The sequence below is a fragment of the Dendrobium catenatum genome, unplaced genomic scaffold (genome assembly GCF_001605985.2).
Source record: "Dendrobium catenatum unplaced genomic scaffold, ASM160598v2 fragScaff_scaffold_231, whole genome shotgun sequence".
Classification (NCBI taxonomy): Eukaryota; Viridiplantae; Streptophyta; class Magnoliopsida; order Asparagales; family Orchidaceae; genus Dendrobium; species Dendrobium catenatum.
In genome coordinates, this window is record NW_021318693.1 from 8,763,186 (window position 1) to 8,789,677 (window position 26,492).

The window sequence follows — 26,492 nt, forward strand, 5'->3', positions numbered from 1 at the left end:
ATGTTTTTTGGCTCTAGAGAGCATTTGATCCCTTAAGGACATGTAACATTTTTAATTAATTAATGTTTAGGCCCCTAAGTGGGTTTTATCCCAAAAAAAAGTTGGATAGTCCAAATTCTTTTGAAGGGTTAATAAAACCTAGTTCTATAATGATATTATGATATATCCAATGAAATTTCCTCACACATAATGTTAGAATTCTTTTCATAACTATCACAATGACTAGATGATAAAGAATCTTGAAGATTAGCTTGAATATTAAAACTCGCAAGGGAAGAGGTGGATCCTTATTTCTATGTTCTAAATGAACTTTGAAGTATGATGAGAATTCATTCCCAAATATCTTGTAATTAAATAGTATGGTAAAATACCCTCAAATTCCATTTATCCTTGTATCCCAATAGCAAAGTATTCATCCAAATGTCATTATAAAATGAAGTAGTAAGATTCAATACAATAAGAAATAATGCAAGAAGAAGCTTAAAAAGCTTATAAGTTGTTGCGGTCACCCGAAAATGTTTATCAAATGTAAAACCCAAAGAAAATAGTGTAGGAGTGCTTATTAAGCGAGTATGTAGTCAATAAAATATAATCCAAACTTTAAAAAATTAGGCATTTATAAGAAGTATCAAAATGAGAAGTCTACTTTAAGAAATGGATAGAAAAATGAAGATTGGAGTAAAATTCACAAGAATGTAGTCTCTTAATTATAACACTTAAAAAAAAAAAGCTTAATCAATACATGCCATGCATGTTATAAACCAACTTAATGGAATACATTAGACCAAGATCTAAGAAAAAAAATGTGATGATTTCATTCCTTAGCCCATAATTTGAATTTTTTCTTCTAAAAACACTTAAAATGATATGCAAGTGAATTGATTCCTTCATTTAAAAAAAAAAAAGTCGGCACATTCTCCTTAATCGATATATGATATTTCGAGTTGAAATCATACCATTGTGAAATGCAACCACAAAAATGACGAGCAAAGAATTTATTGAAGGTTGATTGACCTTTTATAATCTATCATGGTGAATAGGAGATCTAGCTGAAACTTAATTTGGGGCAAACTAAATAATAGCTAAAAAAGAATACAGGAAACCTATTTTTGAAGAAAAAAAGAAAAAATAAACAAAAAAATACTAATCAAATAAATATTATAAAGTAAGATACTATAAGGTGTCATCAAGCCATCAAATCCACCAATAATGTGAGATAAGAAAGTTACAACCAAAGTGAGAATAAATAGAGAAAAAAAAAAGAGTATCAAAATCAAATAAAATAATGCACAATCACAACTAATTATAGCCAAAGTCGATTTACCATTCTAAAATATTACATTTGATAGATTTCACTACAATTGATCTTGTGTATTACATGTTTGTCATGTAATCTTTCCTTTTACCCGTTTCATGGTGTTTGTGGGAAATTTTTTTAAAAAATTCTCATTCTAAACGTACAGGCATGTCATCAGCTGAACCATTGCCATAAGAAGCAACCAACACCAAATCGATAGTGAATATACGACTAAGAGAGATGCAAGCATTATAACTGAACCAATGCCAATGAAGACCTCAACAAGACCAATGCCTAGCAACATCACATCGATGGGGAAAATGCCTAAAAAAGAGGCTTCGTCTGGGACGCCTTTCTTATTGCTTCTTAAAGCGGTTTTTTAATAAAAAATTAAATTCTTTGTATTAAAAACCATTTTAAGAAACAGAAAGAAAATCGTCTCAAACGAAACATTAATTGAGGAAGGACCAGAGATAATATCTACGACTACACTTAGAGTAGTGCTACATAAATGGTTGAAGCTAGCTAGGGTTGAAAGCAAAGCAGGCATGAAATCCTCAATGGAGACGTCAGCATTAAGGGGCTTCAATGATAAAAAGGAAATGTGTGTAAAGAAGATATAGCCCAACAAATAATTAATTACTTATAGAAATAATTAGTTAAAAAAAGACATGATATAAATAATTAATTACTTAACAGCAATTAATAATTCATTTCCTATATTTTATTAAAAATCTATTTTTTTCAATGGCATGTTAATGAGTTTGGAAGGCAACTATTGTTAAAGCATTAGTCAAATGAACTTTTAACTAAATAAAGTTAGTGATAATTGCTATGACTTAAAAATAATTATAAGATGATAACATATAGTTAGCATATAATTAGAGGATAGATTAATTATTTTATAAAAGGATATAACTGTATATACATAAGAAAACAACATTGAAAACAGAAATAAATAGATCATCTAAATATCTTTCGTTTTAAGGAAAATTAAAATATAAAAAACCAAAATGATATGATAACAAAACAAATTATAACCATGATCATATTTCTTAATTTTTTGAGAATTAATTTGTATGCAATCATATTATATGAAGAAGATACGCATTATGCATACAAAATCATGTCAAGCTAAATTCATGCCATCTAAATCTGATGTGCTCCAGATATACCAATAAACAGATTAAGCACTTCAATTACCACTAAAGTAAACGATATTATAAGTTGAAACCATTTTATCACTAGTAAAGCTGTAATTGATTTAAGCCTCAGTGTGAGCTCATTTTTTTCTATAAATGTTCTTTCATGCTTACAAACTGATGAAATTTGTTCTTACAATTACTAGGTTGGGATTCATCAAGAATATCAAAATTTTCATACTACAGGAAATTCATCAAATGCCGGAGGAATTTCCGGTGGCCAAAAGACTGCCATAAGTTTTATTGAACACTTCTTTGGCTTCTTATATTTAGGTGAGTTTTAGTAATTGGTCTTTATTTTGAATGATTGGTAGAGAATTTATTTCAACTCAACAACTACATTGTACTTTTAAACACATCACTTAATTGCAACCATAAAGTATAAAACTAATGATAAGATATGAAGAAATTTCACCAGGAAATTGCTGCAGTAATTGGAGAGGATCAGGATCCTCTAGTACAGTTGATTTTAGTGTTCAGTCATTTTCAAAACATTTGAATGGGGCAGGCTTAATCCAGAAAAGTCAACAAAGTTGCAAGTAGTCATGCCTCCTTTCCTCTAAAATGTGAATGCTAAGAACATATACAGCTCAAAAAAATTAATGATACCCTCTAACAAGTGGCAAAGTTCCCTTTACTAAAACTAACTCATTTTCATCTATCAAATTAACATATTTTATCCATCCTCTTTATGCTATTTCAATTAAAAAAAATTGGTTCACCGGTTCTCATTGCAGTCCTCATCATACAAATCTTCTGCTGTAACATAATATTATATATTTAATGGATTATGATATAATGGGAGCTTCTAGCTAGCAATGTCATATTTTTTTTTTTATGGGATACAGCATTAACATAATGCAGATAATGTACTGGCTAAGCTTAGTGTGTTCTAAGAAGTATCCTGTTACGGCATATGCTTTGCTGCTTGGCTTGTCCTTTATTGATCAATATTTAGGTTCACAAAAACACTCTTGATGATTTGTTTTTCTTTTATTGAGATGGCCGAGTCATGAGCTATGTTGGGGGGTTGGGAAGCATTGCATGAAGAGCCTATGATCTTATCGAAAACAAATAGGGGAAGATAATGAAAACAAGTATCGTCAAATAAAAATAAACTATTATCATTCAACCAAAGGACCATGAAATATACAGGAAAATAACATTTAAAATCTATATTTCTAGCAGCATAGGAGTTAGGAGCAAGCAGGCATTAATTAATCCAAAGACCAGTTAGGCAGGTGTCATGTCAAGTCACACCACACCATTTTCAACGTTTAGAAAGGTATCATTCAACTAATCTGTTGTCACATAGGAAAAGACCAAATCTGGAATATATAAATATTATATATATCGATGATATATATATTACTTACCCAGTGTTGAAACCGAGAAGGCATTATATATATATAATAAGGTAATTACTGTCATATTAGGCTACACAACTAAAGATGACTGAAAAATAACAAAGCACAGAAATCGAAGCTATGTAGGAACAAATGTTCGTTACCTCCCTAAGCATTAATGGACAAGTACCGCAAGATCTCACTACACTACTACTCATATAGTCAGATCTAGAGTACTCGTCACCTTTGCTTGCTGATTCCCAGCCTCAAATTCGCTAACCATTAGGCCTTTCCTTCTGAATCCTTCTTCCTGTCTTGATAGAGTAGAAGACAAAGAGAGAGAAAGTCTGTTGTCCTCTTCCTCTTCTTCCTCCCATGTTCTCTTCCTCTTCTCCTTCCTCGTGGCAATATTTAAAGATAAATTCAGATCTGGTTCATTGTCTTCTTCCTTCAATATTGGTCTCATTGTCATATTTTGTGGTATTTCGTTCTCATTATAATGCATGGAATTGAATTCTTTGTGGTTTAGTTTTGTTTCATTACTGCTTGTGTTAGCTCTAACATTAATGGAAGAGCTACGTGTATGGAAGTCCCAATTGCTCATAGGTCTCTGATGAGTAAGGAAGGAAGTATCAGCTGCAGGACTGTAAGATCCTGGTCTTAAGGAATTCCAAAACCCATGACCAATCCATGAAGAGGCATATCTATAGAGGTGAGAGATTTGTCATGGAAATAATAATTATTTAAATAATCAATTAAGCTAAAAAAAAAATGAAGGGATTTGCATACCTCAAGTTTGAATATCTTTGCTCAAAACCATTTAGGATTGCTAGATTACTATGCCTGTATAAATTCCGCTGATCTTCGCGTTCGATCAGTGTTCGAATTGGATTAATAGCAACTGCCGAAATTTAAGGGAGCAAATTTTATCAATTTGTTCGTTTTATCTGTTTATATTGGAATTCAAAGTTTGATTGCAGAATAACTGTCTGAAGCTAATGCATGTTTTGTAAAAATCAGTAATACCTTGGCCAGAATCATCAATCTTCTTGCTTCGATACATCTGATGTGTAGAAATTAGAAAAATTATATAAAAATCAACACAAAAGTAAAAATTATTAGAAGTTAATTAAAAATAGAAACAGGACTAATAACCACTTGCAAATGGCTTTTGACATGTGCGATGCTGAGGCCTCTAACGTTCATGAGTTGGAGAACTAGCTTAGGTGTTGCTCCTGCAAATCACAAAGGCAATAACAAAAATCAGAAAACTGTAGGACAAAAAAAGAATAAAGAACATATTTAAGGGAATAAGCTGTAATGAAAACAAAAAAATATGGGGAGAGTTTAAAAGGAGAATTGAAGAAAACTAACGATCTTGACCGCCAAGTCTTTCCACCGCTCGAACAAAGCACATATGGAGATCTGGAGTCCACCGAAGCCTTGGAATTTTGGATCTGTTATACTGCCTCACGGACCCCGAATTAATCTTCCTTTCGCCTTCTTCAACGGTGCTGTTGCTTGAGCTTCCTTCAGTCTTAGGGTTCTCATCTCCTTCTTCATCATCTTCATCTTTCTCGGAAAGATTAGGGTTTTCAGACCCCTCTGAACAAGCACTGTCCATAACAAGTCCTTTTTTCTTCTTCTTCAATGGATAAAAAGCAACAAATTAAGATACTTTCGCTTTGATTGCCTTCTCTAGGACATTTTTGCAGCTGTAGCTCTCCTGAAAGTATTGAAAGGAAGGAAGAAGGAAGGCTGAAAGAGAGGTTCTGAAAACCCTAGCTTACAAAACTATATTTTTTTCTTCTTGCAGTTGTGTCTGCTATGTTTATTTTATGTTTAGATGTGTGCATGTGACATATGTTGTACCATGCATAGTAGTAAATGGGTAGGTCGGGTTAGTGTTATCGTGTATGTATGCACATCATCCATGCATGGATGAAGAATATAAGATGAAGAGTAGATAAATATGAGTTGTCTGTGATAGAGACCTGAACCTATATACAGAGAAGGAAATGACTCGAGAGAATCACGGAAGCTCTCCAGATAAAAACAAGTAGCCGCCAGATATGCATGTCGCATTTATTTAAAGTATGCCTCATGATCGCCTGATCTTCTTAATTGTCGAGGAAAAAAAAAAGGTTATAACTGCATCCATCTCTGAAAGCCAAGCTTTCTCTGATTTTGAGGTAACGTGTTAAAATTGACCAGATAAGCTGACCCGGCTTGGTTTCTATAACAAAATTTCAGGTTCAAGATTATTTATTTTTAACAAAAAGGATCATATTTTTGTTATTAAGATGGAAATATAAAAAGGAATTTTAGCCTCAAAAAATATGGAAAAAAAAAAAGAGAAATAAAAAATAGGACCAAAGAGGAACAAAAGCGATAAAAGTAAGGGCATAATAACTGGCACAAAAAATTAGTTTTAGTCAGCTACATACTCATAGAAGTGTCAAAAATTAACACGACATAAAAACACAACTCGAATTTTCAGGTTAGGGTCAACCCCTTTGAAAACGGGTTGGGTTCGGATCCCCAATTCCAAACAATTTCAAATTATGGGCCAACCCGAAAACTCAATTGCGACTCAAATTGACTCGCGACACAACGCAGTGAGCTGTGAGTAGTCCGATTATTATTTAGGTTCTATTCACATTTCTACGCATATCAGTACCCTATCACAACCACATTTCTATGTGTATTGTCTCTCAGCTCTAACCTCTCTTTTTTTTTTATCTCTCATCTCTAACCTCTATGTCTCTAACTTCATCAGTTTAGGGTTTGATCTCAAGTCTCCTCCACCTCAAGCCCGAAGCTCTCTTTGGCCCTCTTGCATAATCTTTATTTTTTTAGTTTATTCGTTATTGAGTCGTAAGTCACGACCATATTTTTTTAGTTTTACTGTTTTCGCTGTTGGTTTTTGCTTTGCCGATGGATCTTGTATCGGTTTGCTCCTTCCAATGGAATTATTGTGTAGGACCTCTAGATTTTGGTTTTTGCATTAAAGTAGTTAGGATAGAAAAATTAGATAATCATTTTTTGCCCAATTTTCTTTTCAAATTGTTAGGGCTTTGTTTTTTTTAGGGTTAAATAGTTCTTATGTTAAAGAATTGTATTTCTTGTTATCTTGTTAGTTGTTTCCTATATACGATTATATATATACTCCTATAGTGTGCACTCTACAACAGCACTGCAAGTTTACTACTACCAATTTATCATTATGCATTATGGATATATAAGTTATTATGTGGCATCAGGGATTTAATACAGTGTAATTGGTTTGTGAGACAGTGACAGTGGTCAATGGTGGATAAATGTTAAACTTAAATCATTAATGTGCATTTATTATGTAGGAAATGTTTCATGTATTCTTCTTCACTCTTCAGGTTAGATAAGTTGATTAAATGTAGTGTAATAGTTCTTAATTGCTTATATTTTGAATATTTAGTCAAGGTGGGACCGTGAGAGACATTGATCTGCATTCTATTGGTGCTCAGTTACTTAGATGATCATTTATCATTATTGTTAAAACTTGATTATTATATTTCATACGTGCTATAAATCTATATCTCAATAGTTGTTAGTGCCTTACCGGCTTGGGGGTTGGTGGGTCATGGGTGGCTTTATTTTAGAAATTTGCTTTAATTAAGTTATATTTCATTTTTATCCTTTTGCACTTTACACTTTGCATGGATTCTGATTCATGTTTCACTATTTGCTATTGCTCTATGTTTGCACTTTTTTTGTTGCCTATTATAATTGATCAAATCATCATTGTTTGCTTTAATGTGTTACATTCTTTTGTACTAGTTTGAAATTTAAGAAATAATCTTTCATATTTGATATATTTGCATTAAAAAATGTTGCTTAATTAGTTGAATAGATGGAGAATTCAAACACCATTCCTGAGAATTTTTTTATAAGAATAAGCAAGTGGGAAGTGGTGATAATGTGGTAGAGCCATCTAATAATGCATGTAATGATGTTCTATTAATTGTGAAGAAGCGTAGAAGGATGACATTAATAGTTTGGGGTCATTTTGATATGTTGTTTAATCCTAAAGATGGTAAATAAATGTGTAAATATAAAAAATGTGGTGCATAAGATCTATGTGATTGCAAAGATGACACTTGTAATTTATGGCGCCAGTTAAAAAATTGGAAGAAAAGAGATGCGTGTTATAGTTCACTCATATTGCAAACAAAGATTAATTCATCTGTTTTTATTGCTGATTCTTGATTTAACATGGCATAATTTTATGATTTATTTACTGCCTGTAACATTATTTATGATTTGCCCTTCAATGTGTTGAATGGGTTGTTATTCAAGAACTTTTGATGTATTTTCATCGGGACCTATAATTATTTTCTAGGCATATTGTAAGGAATGATTATAATAAATTATTCCTTTAAGAAATATCTCATATATGATCATAGTTATCTAAGTGCTCTAGCAAAGTTTGTCTAACATTAAACCCATGGACATCTATATACACTAACATGTTTATTTTCTTAACTATGTATTTTAATGATAATGATTGGCACCTACATAAAAAGATCATACATTTTTCTTTAATGACACCATCTCATGATAGTATAGCGCTGTTTGAGAAGTTGCAATCTCTTATACTTGAATAGAAATAATGCTTATGTTTGAATAGAAAATAATGCTTATGTTTTTCAAAGTGTCACTTTGGACAATGCCTATGCAAACAATGTTTCCATAGAGTTCTTCAGAAATTAGTTGAATCTACGTAGTGGTATGCTATGTGAAGGTGATTTTTCATGTCTGGTGTACTGCACATATTATTAATCGTATAATTCGGAAGGGCTTGAAGGATATTGATGGTTCAATCTAAAAAATTAGATAGATCATAAAATATGTGAAGGGCTCTCAAGTAAGGAAGCGAAAATTTATTTATTGCATTAAGCAAATCGAGTTGTTTAGATTCAAAAAGAGGTCCAAGACATTATATTCTGATAAGATGGAATTCTACTTTCATAATGCTTAATAGTGTTATATTCCATCAAATGGATTTTTAAAATGTAGAGTTGGATGATTCCAGCTATAAAGCTTGTCCTAGTACGACATAATGGGAGAGAGTATAGTGTATTTGCACTTTTTTTGCTCCTTTCTATGAAATAACTTGTGGTATATCTGACACAAAGTATCAAAAAATAAATCTTTACTTTCCATGCAATTTAACAGCTTATGTAACATTAAAACATGAATTATCTGATGCGCATGACTACATAAAAAGAATGGCTATAGGGTTGATTAAAATATTTGATAAATATTGATCAAAGTTTAGTGTTATATTAACAATAGTAGTTATTCTAGATCCTCGACATAAATTTACATTTATAAAGTGATGTTACAAGAGATTGTATGAAGGGGATTATGCCTTTGAATTAAGAAAAGTAAAAGATAAATTATTTTCATTATTGCAAACTATACAAGTAGTGGGAATTGTGCATCAGGGGTAGATTCAAATGCAATACAAAGGAGACATACTGATGTATCAAGACACACTTCTTCCACTATAATTAAGTTACAATTTCTCCATGTATCTATTTTACTAAAATTATTTTTCCATTTCTTCATGTTAATTTGATCAACAAAGTCCGAGCTTCCAAAAAAAGGATTTTTATTCATTTGAAGAGGAAGTCTTCATGTCTAGAAAGTCATAACTTTATGTATATCTTGATGAACCCAAACTTGATAGGAAAATTGAGAGATACTACATTTTGGAAAGACAATCAATATAAAGTTTCCAATATTTTTGTAATGGCTCGTGATGTATTGTGCATTCCCATAACAATAGTAACCTCTAAAAGCACCTTCAATAATAGTTGTAGAATCCAAGATCAGTATCAAAGTGCACTTAAATAAGATATGATTGAGGCCTTAGTACATTTATGTAAAGGATTGGTTGTATGGAGAACAAGGTGCAATATCATTTAACCTTATGAACTCTTACATTAATCATTATTTTTCACTATAAAGTGTCAAATATTTATGAGCTGAAATTTATATTTTTATTTCTTGTAATAGTAAGTGACCCTAAACAAAAAGGTGTGACTAATGGTACTCTAACTTTAAATATAAATCAACTTGAAGGAGAACCTAATGAAAGTTCAGTCATTAGATAAATTTTTATCATCTTGTGATCCTGGTAACTAGGTGGGTGGTTATTGGTAACTGTTTGGGTATTGATGTGGACCAAAATAGTTGATAGTGTCCACTAATTTACTTTTTTTAATGCTTCCTTAGATAAATATGCATAATTAACATTAATTACCTTGAAATACAAGCTAACACTATATTATCGACTTTAGAAAAGAAATAATTTGATTTTTGTATTCAAATTTGGTTGAGGGGATATGAAATTCACTCTATATGAAAGTATTCCCATACACCTATCATTTCAAATATAAAAATAACCCAATATTAGTTTTAGTTAACATTAAAAAAATTCCTCGATCTATCTTAACAAACTAAGACAGGGTTTATTTTATACTAGGATCTTGAATTCCTATAGAGGTAATCCCCTAAAGAAAATTACATCTCCAAAGAGAATACTCTCAAATAAAATGGTGATTAGACTCATTTTAGATTTAAATTACCTAAGAGTTGACATATATACTTTGAAAATATCAGTCACTCCCTCAAACATATAATCAAATTTTATAGAAAATACCTTTGAATACATTATATTCTTTGTATAATAGAGTTTGAGGTGTGCAAATATCTATAGGCTTATACTTACTTAGAATGCACTACCAGCTAACAACCTAATAGGCAAGAAATCATTTTAGATGTTGTGTAAGATACAATCAACTCCATCTTAAGACATCAAAGGAATAGATCAGACTCTGAATTAGTTACTCAATATGAGTTATTTTGATTTTACATTTTAATGACATTAACTAGAACACTCGTTAAAAGCTCTATATTTTATCTTATTTGATTATCATAACTAAACTTTCTAACTCTCAAAATTTTCAATAAGTTTTGGCAGTGTAATGGCCTTATAGAAAAGGAAAAGTGATAGCATCCTTTGAGCGCTTGAAGATCCTACTACCTTTCCCCCATTGGGCAGAAGTGTTTTAGTTTAACATATGTTGTAGAAATAAAGTTACGTGCATGCATGCATGAATAGGTAAAGGGGTTGGTGTATATGGTACCTAGTATCGTATCATCCTAGAACTTGCATATATATTCCTATAAAGGCCAGAATATGTACACCATGGAAATCCTAGGAAAATTTTACCCACTAATGTAAACTACCACCCATATGATGCAATGCTTGATGCAATGTAATAAAAAGAGGCTATGTATAAAAAAATTATTTATTTATTGATTTGACATCTTTTGACACACTCAAAATTCTCCAAAAAATTCAGGTGGTTAGGCTCCATCACACAAACTTGGGTTTCTAAGTCTATTATATGTATAGAATCAAATGCATTTGCTTAAGGTATCTGAGCTCCAAATATTTTATGGAATTCTAAAAGAGTGTATCCTCCTATGGAGATGATATCATCATTTGGAACCCCATTAGTATGTATAAGTAGTTGTATTTGACCCTTTTATTGCTTAGAACATTATATAACTTGATCTATATAAAATTTACAAGGACTTAAATAAATACATCATTTCTATGTACATTTTACTTTCACTTTTGTAGGAAAATAAAGAATTGTATAAAAAGCAATAAGCATATAAAAATATAAAATGTGTAGAGCAGTTTTGTAATATCCTAATGCTTTAAATGCAGTTCTCAAGGAGCCTTAGTGTACCAGTATGAATTTAAAATTTATGACATTCAGAGTGCTGAAATTAAATAAAAAATATAGGGTGCTCTCCAAGCAAAGTACCCGACAAGCAATTTACACACTAGCCTAGACTTAACTAAAATTGGTTACCCTAGTAAATAATCTAAGCGTGTGAAGAAGGTTGTGCGGTTTTGGTATATTCTCTAGGAGTTAAAGGATTTTTAGTTTAAATTTATCTTGTATGAATTTGAATTTTATTATTTACATTTTTTAAGGGTTGGAGTTTAATTATTTAGTTATAAAGAATTTGCAAACCAATGACTCCAAGTGTAATAATCACTACGGGTCTCATTTTCTCCTGCCTCGAAGCGCCGCTCTGGCGATTTAGGGCATCCTCTGTGCGATCGACGCCGCCGTTGTTGCGTGCTTTTTTCTCCAATTTTTTGTCTTGTTTCTGTTAGATCTGGCTGTTTTGGTGTTCCTTTGGTGTTTTCCTACCCTTTGGGGGTGTTTTTTCCATGGCGGTTGCTCCTGTAGCAAATCCGTGGGGGAAAGCTGCTGATCCGTCTGTTTCTTTGAAAAAAGGCTTTTTTAATCTTGATGCTGAGGGATCTTCTTCACCTTCCAGATCCAGATCTTTTAAAGAAGTTTTAGCCGGTGCTTCTGCTTCAGGTGATATTTTTCCTAACGTTAAGCAAGATGTTTTTAATGGTGTCCCGGCGGTCTTATTGTCGGATGAGGAAGTTCTTAAGCTAGCTTCCCCTTTTTAGTATACTTTGGTGGGTAAATTTGGCTTGAGACGTCCTAATCTGGATGCCATAAGAAATTTTTTCGCCTCTTTGAAGCTTTCGGGTTTTTATTTTGTTGGGCTTTTGGATGCTAGGCATGTTGCGATTCAATTATCAAATGATCTTGATTATAGTAGAGTGTTCGCTAGACGTTCTTACTTCATTTATAATTGTCAAATGCGCGTTTTGAAATGGACTCCGTTTTTAATATAAAAGAAGGATCTCCGATTGTTCCGATTTGGATTTCATTTTCGAACTTACGATTGCATTTTTTTAATTCTAAAGTGCTGCATGCGTTGGGTTCTATCTTCGGGAGACCCCTCCAAACTGATCAGGCTACTGCTTCTAAAACTCGCCCCTTTGTAGCTAGAGTTCTGGTTGAGGTGGATATATCGAAAAAACACCCGAAGGAAGTTTGGGTGGGTTCTAAAGCTTATGGATATATGCAAAAAGCTGAATTCGAGAAAGTTCCAGAGTTTTGTAATCACTGTAAATGCATGGTCATGGTGTTGCTGAATGTTTTAAACTTAATTCGTATTTGAAGAAAAATGTTGTGCAACCGAGCGGAGGACCTGGATCTACCGTGAATAACAAAGTGTATATGCCCATAGTGAATAAAACTTTGGAAGAAAATGTTATTCAGGGGGAACCGTCCTCTGTTATGCACAATGTGTCTTTGGATGCTGGTGAAAGAAATGTTTTGGGAGAAAAGGAATCTGGTAAGGAGATCGTTCCGGATAATTCAGAGGAGGTTTTAAATAACGTTGGTAATTCTGTTTTGAATAACAAGGGAAATGACATTGTTTCTGACCCTAAGCTTTTTATTTTAATTGATGATATGTTAAATGAAATGCCTATCAATTCTAATTCCGTGGCTATTGAAAATGTTTTGATTGCTAACCAGGACATTAATGATTTGGGGGATGGCGGCTCTGATTCAAATTTGGAAACATATGAGGAAGGGGAAGTTATTCTTGTATCTAAGGTTGATCCTTCCTCTCTTAATAAACAAGGTACTTCTTCTTCCCCTCCTAATTTGAAGGTTCATAATGTTGTGGAGGAGGATATGGTTTCTAAAGGTGGTAAGAAAAAAGGAAAACAAGGTAAAAATAACTGCCCGGCAACCCCGAGATCTACCAGAGCTCATAATTCTTACAAACAAGGTAATGATTAAAGCTCTTATGTGGAATGTTAGAGGTATTGGTGGTAAGGATTCCAAAATTAGAGTGAAAAATCTTTGTAGAATTAACAATATTCAACTTCTTATTTTAAGTGAACCTCTTATTAATACTGATAAAATCACTGCTACTGCTAAATTTTTGGGTTTTCGTATGTATTTTGCTAATTGCTCGAATAAAGTATGGATAATGTGGAATAACCATATTGAAGTAGACATTGTTATGGATTTACATCAAGTTGTTCATTGTCAAATTAAGGTGGGTAGTTTGAATTGTTATGCTTCTTTTGTTTATGCTGCTTGTACTAGAATTAATCGGATTACTCTTTGGGAACAACTGGCCAATTTTGCTGCTAGTATCCATGGCCCGTGGTGTGTTGGTGGGGATTTTAACATTATTGCTAATGCTAGCGAGAGAAGGGGAGGTAAATGTCCTAATTCTAGAGCTATGAAAGATTTTAATGAGATGATTAATGAATGTCACCTGAATGATATTGGTTTCTATGGTTCTCCTTTCACTTGGAATAGGGCTAACCTGTTCCAAAGGTTAGATAGATTCCTATTTAATCATGATTGGTTGGCTAAATTTTCGGCTACTAATGTGGAGCATTTAAGTAGAACTCTCTCTAATCATGCGCCTCTGCTTTTAAATATTAATGTTATTAATCACACTGGTAATTTTGCTTTTTGATTTCTTAATATGTGGTTACTTCATGATAATTTCAAAACGGTCTTGGATAATAACTGGAAAGCTCCTGTGTTCCCTGATAATAATATTTCTGGTATGTTGAGGCTTTGGGCCAAATTGTCTAGACTGAAACAATGTCTGAGGTATTGGAACAAAAATATTTTCAAAAATGTTTTTTGTAATATTGTGGAAGCGGAGGCTAAAGTTATTGAGTGGGAGAGTATCCTTGTTGATAATCCTTCAGAGGACATTAGTGTTAGATTGAATGTTGCCAAGAATGATCTTCTTAACTTGCATGCTCAAGAAGAGGCTTTCTGGCAATAAAATTCTAATGCTAAATTTGTTATTGAGGGAGATAGAAATACCAAATTTTTTCATGCTTTGGCTAATAAGAATAAGACTAAAAGCAGAATTCACAAAATTATTAATAATGAAGGTATTACTCTTGATTCTGATGAATTAATCTGTAAGTCAGGTGTGAATTACTTTATGAATTTGTTTGATTGTAATGAGAGAATTCTTCCTATCTCTAATTCTGAGGTTATTCCTAAATGTCTTTTGGATGAAGATAATGTTATGCTTTGTCAATTACCTACGGAAACTGAAATTTTTAATGTTCTTAGGGATATGAATGGAGATGCTACTACTGGCCCTGATGGTTTTACGGCTAAGTTTTTTCAAAAGTCTTGGGATATTGTGAAAGAGGATGTTATTTTTGCTGTGCAAGATTTCTTTAGAGGTAATCCTTATCCTAAGTTTTTTTCATCTTCTAACATTGCTCTTATCCCAAAAATTGATGGAGCTAAAAGATGGACTGAGTTTAGGCCTATTAGTTTGTGTACTTTTTTTAATAAACTTAATTCTAAGATTATTGCTAGTAGATTGGCCATTATTTTACCCAAGATTATTTCTTGAAATCAAACTGGTTTTGTGAAGGAGAGAAGTATTAGTGATAATGTTTTACTTGCTCAAGAACTTGTCAATGATATTAATACTAAAGTTCCGGGGGGTAATATTGTTTTTAAGTTGGATATCACCAAAGCTTACGATAATTTAGATTGTAATTTCCTTTATAAGATTCTGTCTTTATTTGGTTTTAGTCAGGAGTTCATATTATTGATTAGGAATAGTGTAGATAACTGTTTCTTCTCTGTTATTATAAATGGTAGAAATCATGGCTTCTTTAAATCCTTTAAAGGTCTTAGACAAGGTGATACGATTGCTCCTGCTCTTTTTATTATAGCTATGGAATATTTATCTAGAGGTTTAAATGACCTTTTTGCTAAGAATATTAACCTTAATTATCGGAATATAAGAGGCTTTCCTATATCTCATTTGAGTTTTGCTGATGATTTCATTCTTTTTGCTAATGGTTCGATAAAAAATATCAAAATTTTGATGAAATTCCTTTCCAAATTTCATAAATGTAGTGGTCTTAAAGTTAGTAAAGATAAGAGTAATTTTTTTGTGGGAAAGTCCATTAATCACAATAGGATTTTGGCTATTCAAAGGGTTTGTGGTTTCCAAGCAAAAAATTTACCTATAAAGTATTTGGGTACTCCTATTTTCAAAGGTAAAAAGAAGAATTTCCTCTTTGATGATATTTTCTCTATAATTCAAAAGAAGTTGGCTAATTGGTCTACTAGTTTTCTTTCTTTTGGTGGCTGGTTGGTGCTGGTGAAAGCTGTGCTCAATTCGATTCCTATATATTTGTTTCATACTCTTATGCCTTCCACGGCTTTGTGTAACAGACTTGAGAGAATGATTAACAAATTTTTCTAGGGTTCTAAAAACAATTCCAAAGCTATTCATTGGGCTGCTTGGCATAAAAATTGTGGTGTTCTTGACGAAGGAGGGCTGGGATGTAAGAATTTGTATGACACTGCTATTGCTTTTTCTCATAAACTTTGGTTTTCTTTAAGATCTAATAGTAGTTTATGGGCTCGCTTCATGAATGTTAAATATTGTTATAATAGGCATCCGACTCTTTGCTACTTTAAAAATACTGATTCTTCTTCTTGGAAAAGGTTGTGTAACATTAAGTGGGAAGCTGAAAAGTTTATCCAATGGGGTCTGGGTAGGGGGGATATTTTTTTTTGGCAGGATAAATAGTTGGGGAATTTTTTTATAGATTCTTTTTTGAATACGCATACCTTGGAGCCCATTAAAGTTTCTAAATTTATTATAAACAATGAAAGAACATTAATATTATGAGGAACCTCACCAATATCCGTATTATTACAAGCCACATTGATAATAGCATCGGTATTGACAGTCTCCAAAACCTTTAAAGAAACTGCTTCCCCCTCATCAAGAACAACAACCAAATCATTAGAACTATTCACAATTTCATCATTCACCCATTTTTCTTGGTCTAAGATGATATCAGCATCATGTAGAGCCATATTAACATGAGTATGAACCACTGAATCTTGGACAACTTTATCATTAGGAACAAAATTAGGGATATTAGAAACCGGTATGGAAACATTAGGTATAGCAGAAATAGAATTATTATTAACATCCACCTCATTACCACTGTAAGCAGCACCCAAATCCTGGATAGGATTAACCAGATTGTTTTCAACAGAAGGACAAGGAACAACAGGATCCATACTAGCCATTTTAGAAACTGGTTTGGAAGCATTAGATATAGCAGAATAAAATTAACATTTACATCCACCTCATTACCATTGTTAACAGCACCCAAATCCTGGTCAGATTAACCAAATTGTTTTCGACCGAAGGACAAGGAACAACAGGAACCATACTAGCCATTTTACCATTTTCATTCTGCCCATTTCTCTCCTTACGCAAATTAGGATGTAAACGAAAACACTCCTTAATGGCATGCCCATGCATCTTACAATGCGAACAAAAAATAGGTAAATTTTCAATTTCCACCTTTTGAAAGTACCAATTCATTTCAGAGCCTAACCAAATTTCTTGCGGGTGTTTTTTCGTAACATCCAATTCAACAAGCACTCTAGCCACCGAAGGTCTCGACAAAGAAGCCGTGGCTTGGTCTGTCTGAAGCTGTCTACCAACAATAGAAGCAAAACCAAAAAGAATGTGCGAGTTAAAGAAATGCAAATGAAGGTTCGGAAAGGCTATCCACACCGGGGCAATGGGAGACTCCTCCCTCACATCAAAATCCGGTGACCACTTAAGCAACCTCATTTGACAAACCTGAATGTAATAAGAACGGCGAGAGAAAATACGTCTATAGTCCAAGTCGTTAGATAATTGAATAGCTATGTGTTTTTGAATCTAACAAACCAACATTAAAGGAACCCGATAGTTTCAAACTAAAAAAGAATTTGCGGATGACATCCAGATTAGGCCTTCATAGCATGAACTTACCGACCAGCGTAAAACAGAAAGGAGCAGCCAGCTAAAGAACAGCCGCTTCCTCAAAAAGTAAAGCAAGACAACCTTTAAAAGATGAGTGAACAAAATGAACTTTCGAGGAAGAAGTAGATCCAGCCGAAACCACATCTTTAAACGATCTAGTTTTACCAGTAGGGACAGGAGGAACAACCGAGTTTGACGACGTCGGAGACGTCATCGCCCCCCCACCCAGTAAGCGAAACAAAAACAAACCAAGACGCCAAAAGGGCGAAATCCAAAAATCAGGGACAAAAGAACCAGAGGAAGGCCTATGGAACACAAACTAGAGAAAAGAACGAAGTTACCAGCGAAAGGAAGTAGCACCGAAGCCAAGAGAAGCGATCGGAAGAAGATCAGAACGCTTCAGAGAGCACAACAGCGGAATCGCCTCAAAATCGCCAGACGAGAGAGACGAGACGACTAAGGAGATGATTATAAGTTTGAATTTAGAGTGTTAGTTCATTAAATCTAGAAAGGATTTTTAGTTTAAATTTATCTTGTATGAATTTGGATTTTATTATTTACATTTTTAAGGGTTGGAGTTTAATTATTTAGTTATAAAGAATTTGCAAACCAATGAATCCAAGTGTAATAATCACTAATTTACAAATCCTAAGGCTTTCCATCAAAATACAATCAATAGGATAGATGATTACATGAAGCCTTTAAAGATTGGTTAATGGTTTATTAAGGGATAAAAGAATGGACCCTCTAATCCAGTACACATGCTCTCCAAATGAAGTCAAATATGATGTATAGGGTCTTTGATTTATTAATGAATTTAAGATTCTCTAATCCAATGTGTTTGTATCTTCTTGAAAGGAATTATACACAACACATAGGGGTCTTTTGGTTATTTAAGATACATTAAAGGCCATGAATAAAATGCTAAAATGCCCTCTAAATGGAGTTAAGCATGAAGCATAAAGGCCTTTATTTATTAATACAAATTAATTATAACATTTTTTTATTTAAAATAAATTTTAATCAAATAAATTATCAATTTAAGTTTGTTTTAATGATTTAAAATTTAATTATGATTCTCCAATTTTTATTTGAATTAGTTGGAATTTCTAACTAAATAATGAAATTTTAATTATTTTTAATGGAGAAAAAGGATTCATGTAGCCGACCCCATGTAGAGGGATAAAAGTTTGATGTTGTTGTTGTTGTTGTATTGAAATTTTAATTAATTTTAAGTAATTATTAATGAATTATTATTAAATTTTATTCAAAAAATTTAATTGTAATTAATTATATTTGAATTTTTTTATTTAATTTTAATTATTTATTTTTTTTAATTATATTTTATTTATATAAGAAATGGGGTATTTATTAAATTTATTAAATAACCTATTTATTAACATAGGTAAGGGTTAACTAATTTTGCAAACAAATTAATCCAAATGAACATGAAATTGATTTCAATAATGAAAATTAACTAATAGATCAATCCCTAAAAATTTAGAGTTAATTTTATTTATATTTAATTTTTAATGAATTTATTTAATTAATATTTTATTAAGAGTTAATTAATTTTTAAGTAAATTTTAATCAAGTATGGATTTGGATTTTATTTTTAAAAGATTGTAATTGTTAATTAGAGTTGAAAAAAAGTGATTTTGTATTTTTTTTAATTTAATTTAATTTTTTTACTTTTTGAAAGATTTATCCCTTGATTGAGGACTAGTTTTTTATTCATTTTGTTTTATGGTCAATTAATGTCAAATCATAGCAGAATTAAGTCCTATGGTGTAGAATGACTCTAAGTTTCAAGGTTTAAAGTTTCACCTCTATTGGATGTGTATATGAATTTCTAAAATTTTCTATTTTTACTATATATTTTCCTTTGATTATTTTGTGTAAGTGTCACTAAGCTTCAAATGGCACTAACAATCATTGTATCTAACCTTGCTTACATGTGCAATGAAATCACAACAAGATTGTGAATTAAATCTAAAACAATTGTAAGTGGAAAATTTCCAAACACTTAAGTTAAATCATGATTTAATTATTTTGATGTTCAATTACAAAATAATCCCTCATTAAATCATCTCCAAAATACTATGATAAATGAGAGATGTATCATAGTATTTATCAACCAAGTTTGAATCCAAGTTATTAAGCATTTGAGAATCATGCAAAATTGAAGAGGCAATAATCACAAAATTACCATACATAAGCGTATCAAACTTGATTGATTCCATTTACCCATGATTAAGCTCTATTTACTGATTTCATAGAGGGCTTATATATGCGCAACTGAGTAATGAATGATTTATTTTGAATTTTTAAAAGAAATAGATGAAATTATGGCCTACCTATTTAAAAATAGTGTTATTAAAATTAAGCTCAAATAAACCCATCAAAATTATTGGAGATAAGTTATAATATGCAATTTATTGTGGCCATATTTAAGCCTAATTAGATTATTATTTAAAGAGTAATTAAGATAACTAGGATTTTTTTTATAAGCTAAATTATTCTTTAAATACCTAAAAATTTGGCTTGTTTTATTTTTAAATCAAAGAGGATAAATTTTAAAGAAAATGATATGTTATATGCAAACTTTAGTTCTAAAAAATTGCTTTAAATTAATTTCATTAAGTTAATTTGGGGGAATGACTACACCTAGGTCATTATTGCACTATGACGATATTAATGACCAATGATTGCGCCACTGTGAAATCATTAGCATTTATTAAAACACACTGGTGGTGCAAGAGGTTTCAAATTATCGACCTCACGAGTGAGTTTGTATTGTCTGATCCCATGTGTTTTGAAATCAAGGGCTAAGATTACATCGAATGGAGATCAGAGTAGTAAGCTGTGTCACTCAGTTCAGATAAACAACAGAACGGTGAGATCTGGGCCATTGATCTTAAGCTCAATGGTCCAGATTTTTATATAGTTTGATTATTATTAACCTAAACCCTATATGATGAAGAAATGCTTAATATTAAAAATGACTTAACCAAATTCTATAAAACTTTAAACATAACTTAATTATGAATATATGAGCAATGGAGAATAATTTTACATTCTGAAATGCATTTTATGATAAGCTATTTAAACCAAAATGTTTCTAGCTAGGGTTTAAGATTTACCTTAAATGAATGGGTCTTAGAAGTGATTTGATAGGTTGTTTTGTTCTGTGAGACATCTAGAAGACTTCTTCTAAAGAAATAAAGTCTGAGGAGGTCTGGATCACAATAACTGATTCTTGGATAGATTTTGATCACGTGTTGCTAGAGAACTCCCGCCAGCAAGCTTTGACCAACTAATTTAAGCTTGATAATTGTAAAGGAGAGCTATGGGAGTTCAAAAAAAAATAAAATATCAAAATAGGAGTTTTATGTGAGTAGTATGGCTTGAATAAGACATTTGAGACCATTTTCCCAATTCAAAATAGTAAGGGATGATCTGGATGGTTATGATCATTTAGGATGGATGTTTGGATGATTTGGATGGTTATGATCATTTGGGATGGATGTCTAGATGCCTTACACTTATTTAAAGAAGTTAGGAGGCAGAGGAATCAAACAGGGAAAGGATAATGTGGTGGAAAGCTTATTTTGTCCTTATGTGCACATGGGTATTTAGGATTATTTTAGACCAAATCACCTATTAGGAATTGTTAAGAAGGTGTTTAGTGTTGTATTAGACTCCATTTAAATGGAATAGAAAAAACATATATGGAGGGAATGTATTGTAGAGAGGAAATTCAACCACTTAAGCTCATTTTTCCTCTTTGTTAACCATTTGACCAGTTAATGATCAAAGGCTACTGATGTGGTGTCTAGGATGATGTGAATGATGGTTGAAGTGGTATGAAGGGGGTTTAAAACAATGTATTTGGCGTTTGATTGAATACATTCATATATGGGTGAGTTTGACTAAGCATGGTGAGTTGAATAATTCAAATTCATAGTGATTTGACTCATGGAGGTTTTGGATGAGTTTGAAGGATATAATGAAGTGATTTTAAAAATTTGGTGGCTTTGGATTGAGTTTGTACATTGAAGTGACCCAATATGACCTAATTTGACCATAGATGGGCTTAATTGACTAAGTCCACCGCTGACTAGGTCAGGATTACCACTCTTGCCCAACACACTAGGAATGATATTTAGAGGAATTTGGTGAAGATAACATGCAATTTGGGTTTTAATTGGAGATGATTCTGCTGGTTGATCAATTGGGCTAGTATAGACTTGCCCAATTAGGTTAAATGTGTCCATTATTGGTTTAATGACCCAGTTATGAATAATTAAATCATAATTGAGGTTAAGGAGTCAAATGTATGCAATGCACTTGGCTACCTGATTGTAGTACAGAGCTATAATTGCCCAAGTGATTGAGGTTTAGTGATTATTGACTGAAAGATTGAAAACTAGATGATCGTCAATCATTAGATTGACAATCAGGAGTTTGGGTAATTCATGATGGCCTTATATAAAAATGAGGTCAATAAATAGATACCTAATAGGTGTGATGAGTTCTAAGAGTAAATCACACATGTTGGAGTTGACTGAAGTAATCAACTAAATTAAGAAAATAATTAAGGATTTGAAATTTAATTTATTATTTTAAATTAGAAGATGCTCAATTAAATAGTGATTAAGTGAATTAGCATATTTAGAAAATTAAATTTATGGAAAGATGGATGACTTGAATTTGAATAAGTGATCAATTCCCAAACAAAAAATTGTAGGTGTATAATTGATTGAAAAATTGATTTTTAAATGAACAAATATAGCGTCTAACTGAGATATCAATTCTTGTAAAGGGAAATTTAAACTTTGAATAGGAGATCAATTCCTAAGTAAATGGGAGGTTGATTCCCAAACTAGCAAATTTAGATCCTAACCAAGAGATCGATTCTCAAACATGAAAATATAAACTTTAGATGGGAGATCAATTCCCAAACAAAGAAGAATACCCAAATAGGAAACCAATTCCCAAACGAGAAAATTTAGAACATGACCAAAAGATCGAGGGAAAATTTATATTTTAAATGGGAGATCAATTCCCAAACAAAGATGATTACCCGAGTGGGAGATCAATTCCTAAAAAAGAAGATTTAAAACTTGATTGAGTGATAGATTCTCGTACAGGAAAAAATTAGATTTTGCATAATGGAGGTTGATTTCCAAACAAAGATGGATACCTGAGTGGAAGATCAATTCCAATTTGAGTGAATTTAGAACTTAACCAAGAGATTGATTCTCTAAGAGAAAATATAGATTTTCAATGGGAGATTGACTCCCAAACAAAGATGGATACCTGAGTAAGAGATTGATTCCTAAATGAGCAAATTTAGAATCTGATCGAAAGATGGATTCTTAGATATGGAAAATTTAGATTTTGAGTGGGAGATTGATTCCCAAGCTAGAAAATTTAGAACCTGATTGAGATTTCAATTATTAGAGAGGAAATTTATATTTTGAGTAGGAGATCAATTCCCAAATAAATTTGAATACCCGAGTAGGAGATCAATTCCCAAATAAGCAAATTTAGAACCTAACCAAGAGATTTATTTCGAACAGGGAACATTTAGATTTTAAATAGGATATTCTAAGGGATATCAAATTCCCAAAAAAATGAATTTAGTTTGAAACTAATCTATCTTTAAAAGTTGAGAAAATGTTTGAAACTAATTTCAAGGTGGTTCATAGTTCATAAGTTTTAATGAAGATCTCTGGACTCAATTTTATTATCTGGACCTAGTTAACTTATACAGTTTTAGCAGCATTGATAATTCGAACTTCAAGATTTATTTAATTACAAAATTCTAGTAATACATCAACCACTATAATACTTTTTAAGATATATATTTTCCATTGATAGACAACATAGGACACTCTCCTTGGTAAACTTTCTCCACTACAAATGGACCTTCCTATGTAGTTTCAAATTTACCACCAGTCTTTCAATGAACCAAAATGGGTATTCACAGAACTAGCACTAAATCATCTACTTGGAAAGTTCTCAGACAAACCAATATATCGTGATCCTAGATCATTTTAGCATTATACAACTCAAGGTTTTATTGAGCTTGCAAACACTTCTATTCCAAACCTTCGGGCTCTTCTATGTAGAGTTTAACATTCTGATATGAAGTTATCTTATAATTTACTACAATTCTAAGTGAAGGTTGCACTTCCAAAGGAATTATAGCTTCTTCACCAAATACTAAAGTATATGGTGTAGATTGAGTTGGTGTTTTAAATGTGATTCGATGTTCCCACAAAGCTTAAACCAACTTCTCATTCCATGGATGTTTATTAACGTTTAAGTTTATTTTAATATGAACCAAAGTTCTATTAAAGGCATTACCAAATCCATTTTCCTTGGGATAATAGATAATATAGTATCTCCAATTGATATTATACCAATTTTGGCATGCTATAGGGAAATATCATTTGATGCACCTTATTTACTGGAAGCAACACAATCAAAATAAAATTCTTTGCTATAATTTTCATTTGATTTTAATTCTATGATTTTTTCATATGTTAATTCATCGTTTATGTGACAATCATCTCGCACTAGTTGAGCTGCTAAGAAATATGTTATAGTTTACCCCATCACTACTCATAAATGGATGAATTTGTATTATAGGCTCCCTTACTTGTATAAATTGCTCTTCATTTTCTTGTATTATTTGATTTTTTTCACCCTCTACCTCTTCCTTTAGAGTGTTGTGCTATTATACCACCTTTTTTGCGAAGGAGGGGAAGGTGAATGTAGTACTGTTCGAGATCAAAATGTTATTCTTGATCCTTTTTCTTTTTTTTTTTTCTTTTCTTTAATTTCTTTTACTTCTACTTTTGCCAGTTTGAGATTATTTAAAAAAAACTCTAGTTTTTAGGTTGATAATATGAAACATTTTCGTATATACCAATTTTGTGAACCAAAAATAGTTGCAAGTCACCTTTGATGTATTGTTATACACCCTCTTGAGAGTATTTAATTCACTAATTCAATATAGAAGGCACCATTCTATATGCATGGAGCTTGGGTCTACCTAGAAGAGCATTAAAAGAAGCTTGAGCTTGGGTTTACCTAGAATAGCATTAATAGAAGCTTCAGAATCTATTATAAGATTCTATTATAAGGAATTTGGCTTCAATTTTTATGGTTTCTATTTCTTACAAATGGGTTATCTAATCCAAAGGTCTCTCTCCCTTCTTGTTGAATCCTTTCAACATTATCAAAATTAAGTTTGTGAGTATCCATCCTTCAGTATGTGAGAATTCTAAGAGTTAAAATATTGCATATCAATATGGATACAAGATAATTAAAAATTATATATATTTATAGAAATGTATAGCGGATGATTATGATCTGTATTTCTCAAAAGCAAATCTTCATTCAAAAATTTCATCCCTGAAACTTCTTTGAAGTATGGTGCTTATTCTAACTTTATTGATGCTAGCTAAGTCATACGGATCTCTGGACCGAGTAAAGCTTTGATTAAGGCCTCCCTCATTTCTTTAGAAAGACCATAGCATCATAAATACTCAATTTCAAAAGCAATTTTTTGATATGAGCTAACACATTTTAATTTACTTTAGGAATCTTTGTATTCTCTACATTTATTTGTTGAGCTTGTTGAGGTTGATTTGAAGCTCTAGATTATCTGCAACTTGCTTTCCTTTATTAGTAGCTGTAGTTCGTGAAGGTAAAAATTTACCACTATGAAGATTAACTTGTACTAATTCTTTATGAGAAGGATTTCACTGGGTTTTGATTGTTGATTGTTGAGCATCATTTAATTATCTTATGGTGAACTATTTAATTCAATAATTTTTAATTTTATATTGATAGGATCACCTTGCACATTAAGTACAGGGGAATCACCATCATAATAATATTGGAATTGTTTGTCTATGTCATTTATAGGTGTTTCTTGAGAATTAGTTTTATCATTATTTAAATTATGGTCTAAATATTCATCAACAAAAATAAACATGATGTACATATAATCTTTTTTCATTACTTGGTTAACCCCATGTGGGATGAAATAAAAGTCATACAGAGTTAATGGTTTAAGAGACATGTGTTCACCATTTGTAGAAATAACTATTTTATCATAACCTAACTAGATCCTATTATTCTCCTCTTCCCTTAAGACTTCAGAAGCTTAATCAACTCACACTTCTTTTGGCTCTTTGGTTAAAACTTTATTTTGCTTCTCCTCATGAGCTACCAGATGAACCTGGAGGGGATTCTATGCTCTTGGGGATTCTTGAAGGATGAATGATACAATTTATTAAGGACTCTCTTAGAGGAGTGAGATAAAAAAACATCCCATCTGCTCTCTGATTTTGAAATAAAAGAAGGTATAGAAGGCTCACCAATTATATATTTAGCATATCCTTAACTTGAATCCACTAAATATTTTTTGGGTATCATAACTATCCCATGTCTATAATTTCTTTTAAGCAACTCTTTGAAAGTTATGTAATCTTTCAACTCATGGCCAAGCATTTGGTGATATGGACAATAATTATGTTACCCTGCTTTGCAGACTTTTTTTAGTTTCTTAGGATCAGGAAGCTTAAAACATGGCTTCTTTAGAAGTCTTTTAAAAAACTTTTAATAGCCTCTCTCTTTAATGGCTATGTTTTATTTTTAAAATAGTCAAAATTTTCCTTTCTCTATTCCAGAATAAGATAAGGTTGGAGTTTAGACTACTAATCACTCTAGCATATGTTATACTTTTAATATTGAGGAGGTTAACTCATATTCTTTGCCTGAATTTGCATCGATTATTTCCCCTTATTTACCATTAATAATGTTCCTTATTATTTC

The 26,492-nt window shown here is 31.9% G+C and overlaps 1 protein-coding gene across 4 annotated transcripts; it reads right to left on the reverse strand.

The window, feature by feature from the left end:
• Window positions 1-3,826: 3,826 nt before the first annotated feature.
• LOC110108751 (putative Myb family transcription factor At1g14600) lies at window positions 3,827-5,657 on the reverse strand. Of its 4 annotated transcripts, none has more exons than XM_020839545.2 (5): window positions 5,220-5,657; window positions 5,004-5,080; window positions 4,872-4,908; window positions 4,635-4,746; window positions 3,827-4,549 (listed from the first exon to the last, which is right to left on the reverse strand). In XM_020839545.2, exons 1-5 carry the CDS (start codon window positions 5,467-5,469, stop codon window positions 4,060-4,062), a joined length of 966 nt encoding a protein of 321 aa, XP_020695204.1. In that variant the 5' UTR covers window positions 5,470-5,657; the 3' UTR covers window positions 3,827-4,059. The 4 variants fall into 4 exon arrangements, with proteins under 4 accessions (XP_020695204.1, XP_020695194.1, XP_020695186.1 ...); XM_020839535.2 differs by having other exon boundaries at window positions 4,635-4,749; XM_020839527.2 differs by having other exon boundaries at window positions 5,001-5,080.
• Between the last annotated feature and the right edge of the window lie 20,835 nt (window positions 5,658-26,492).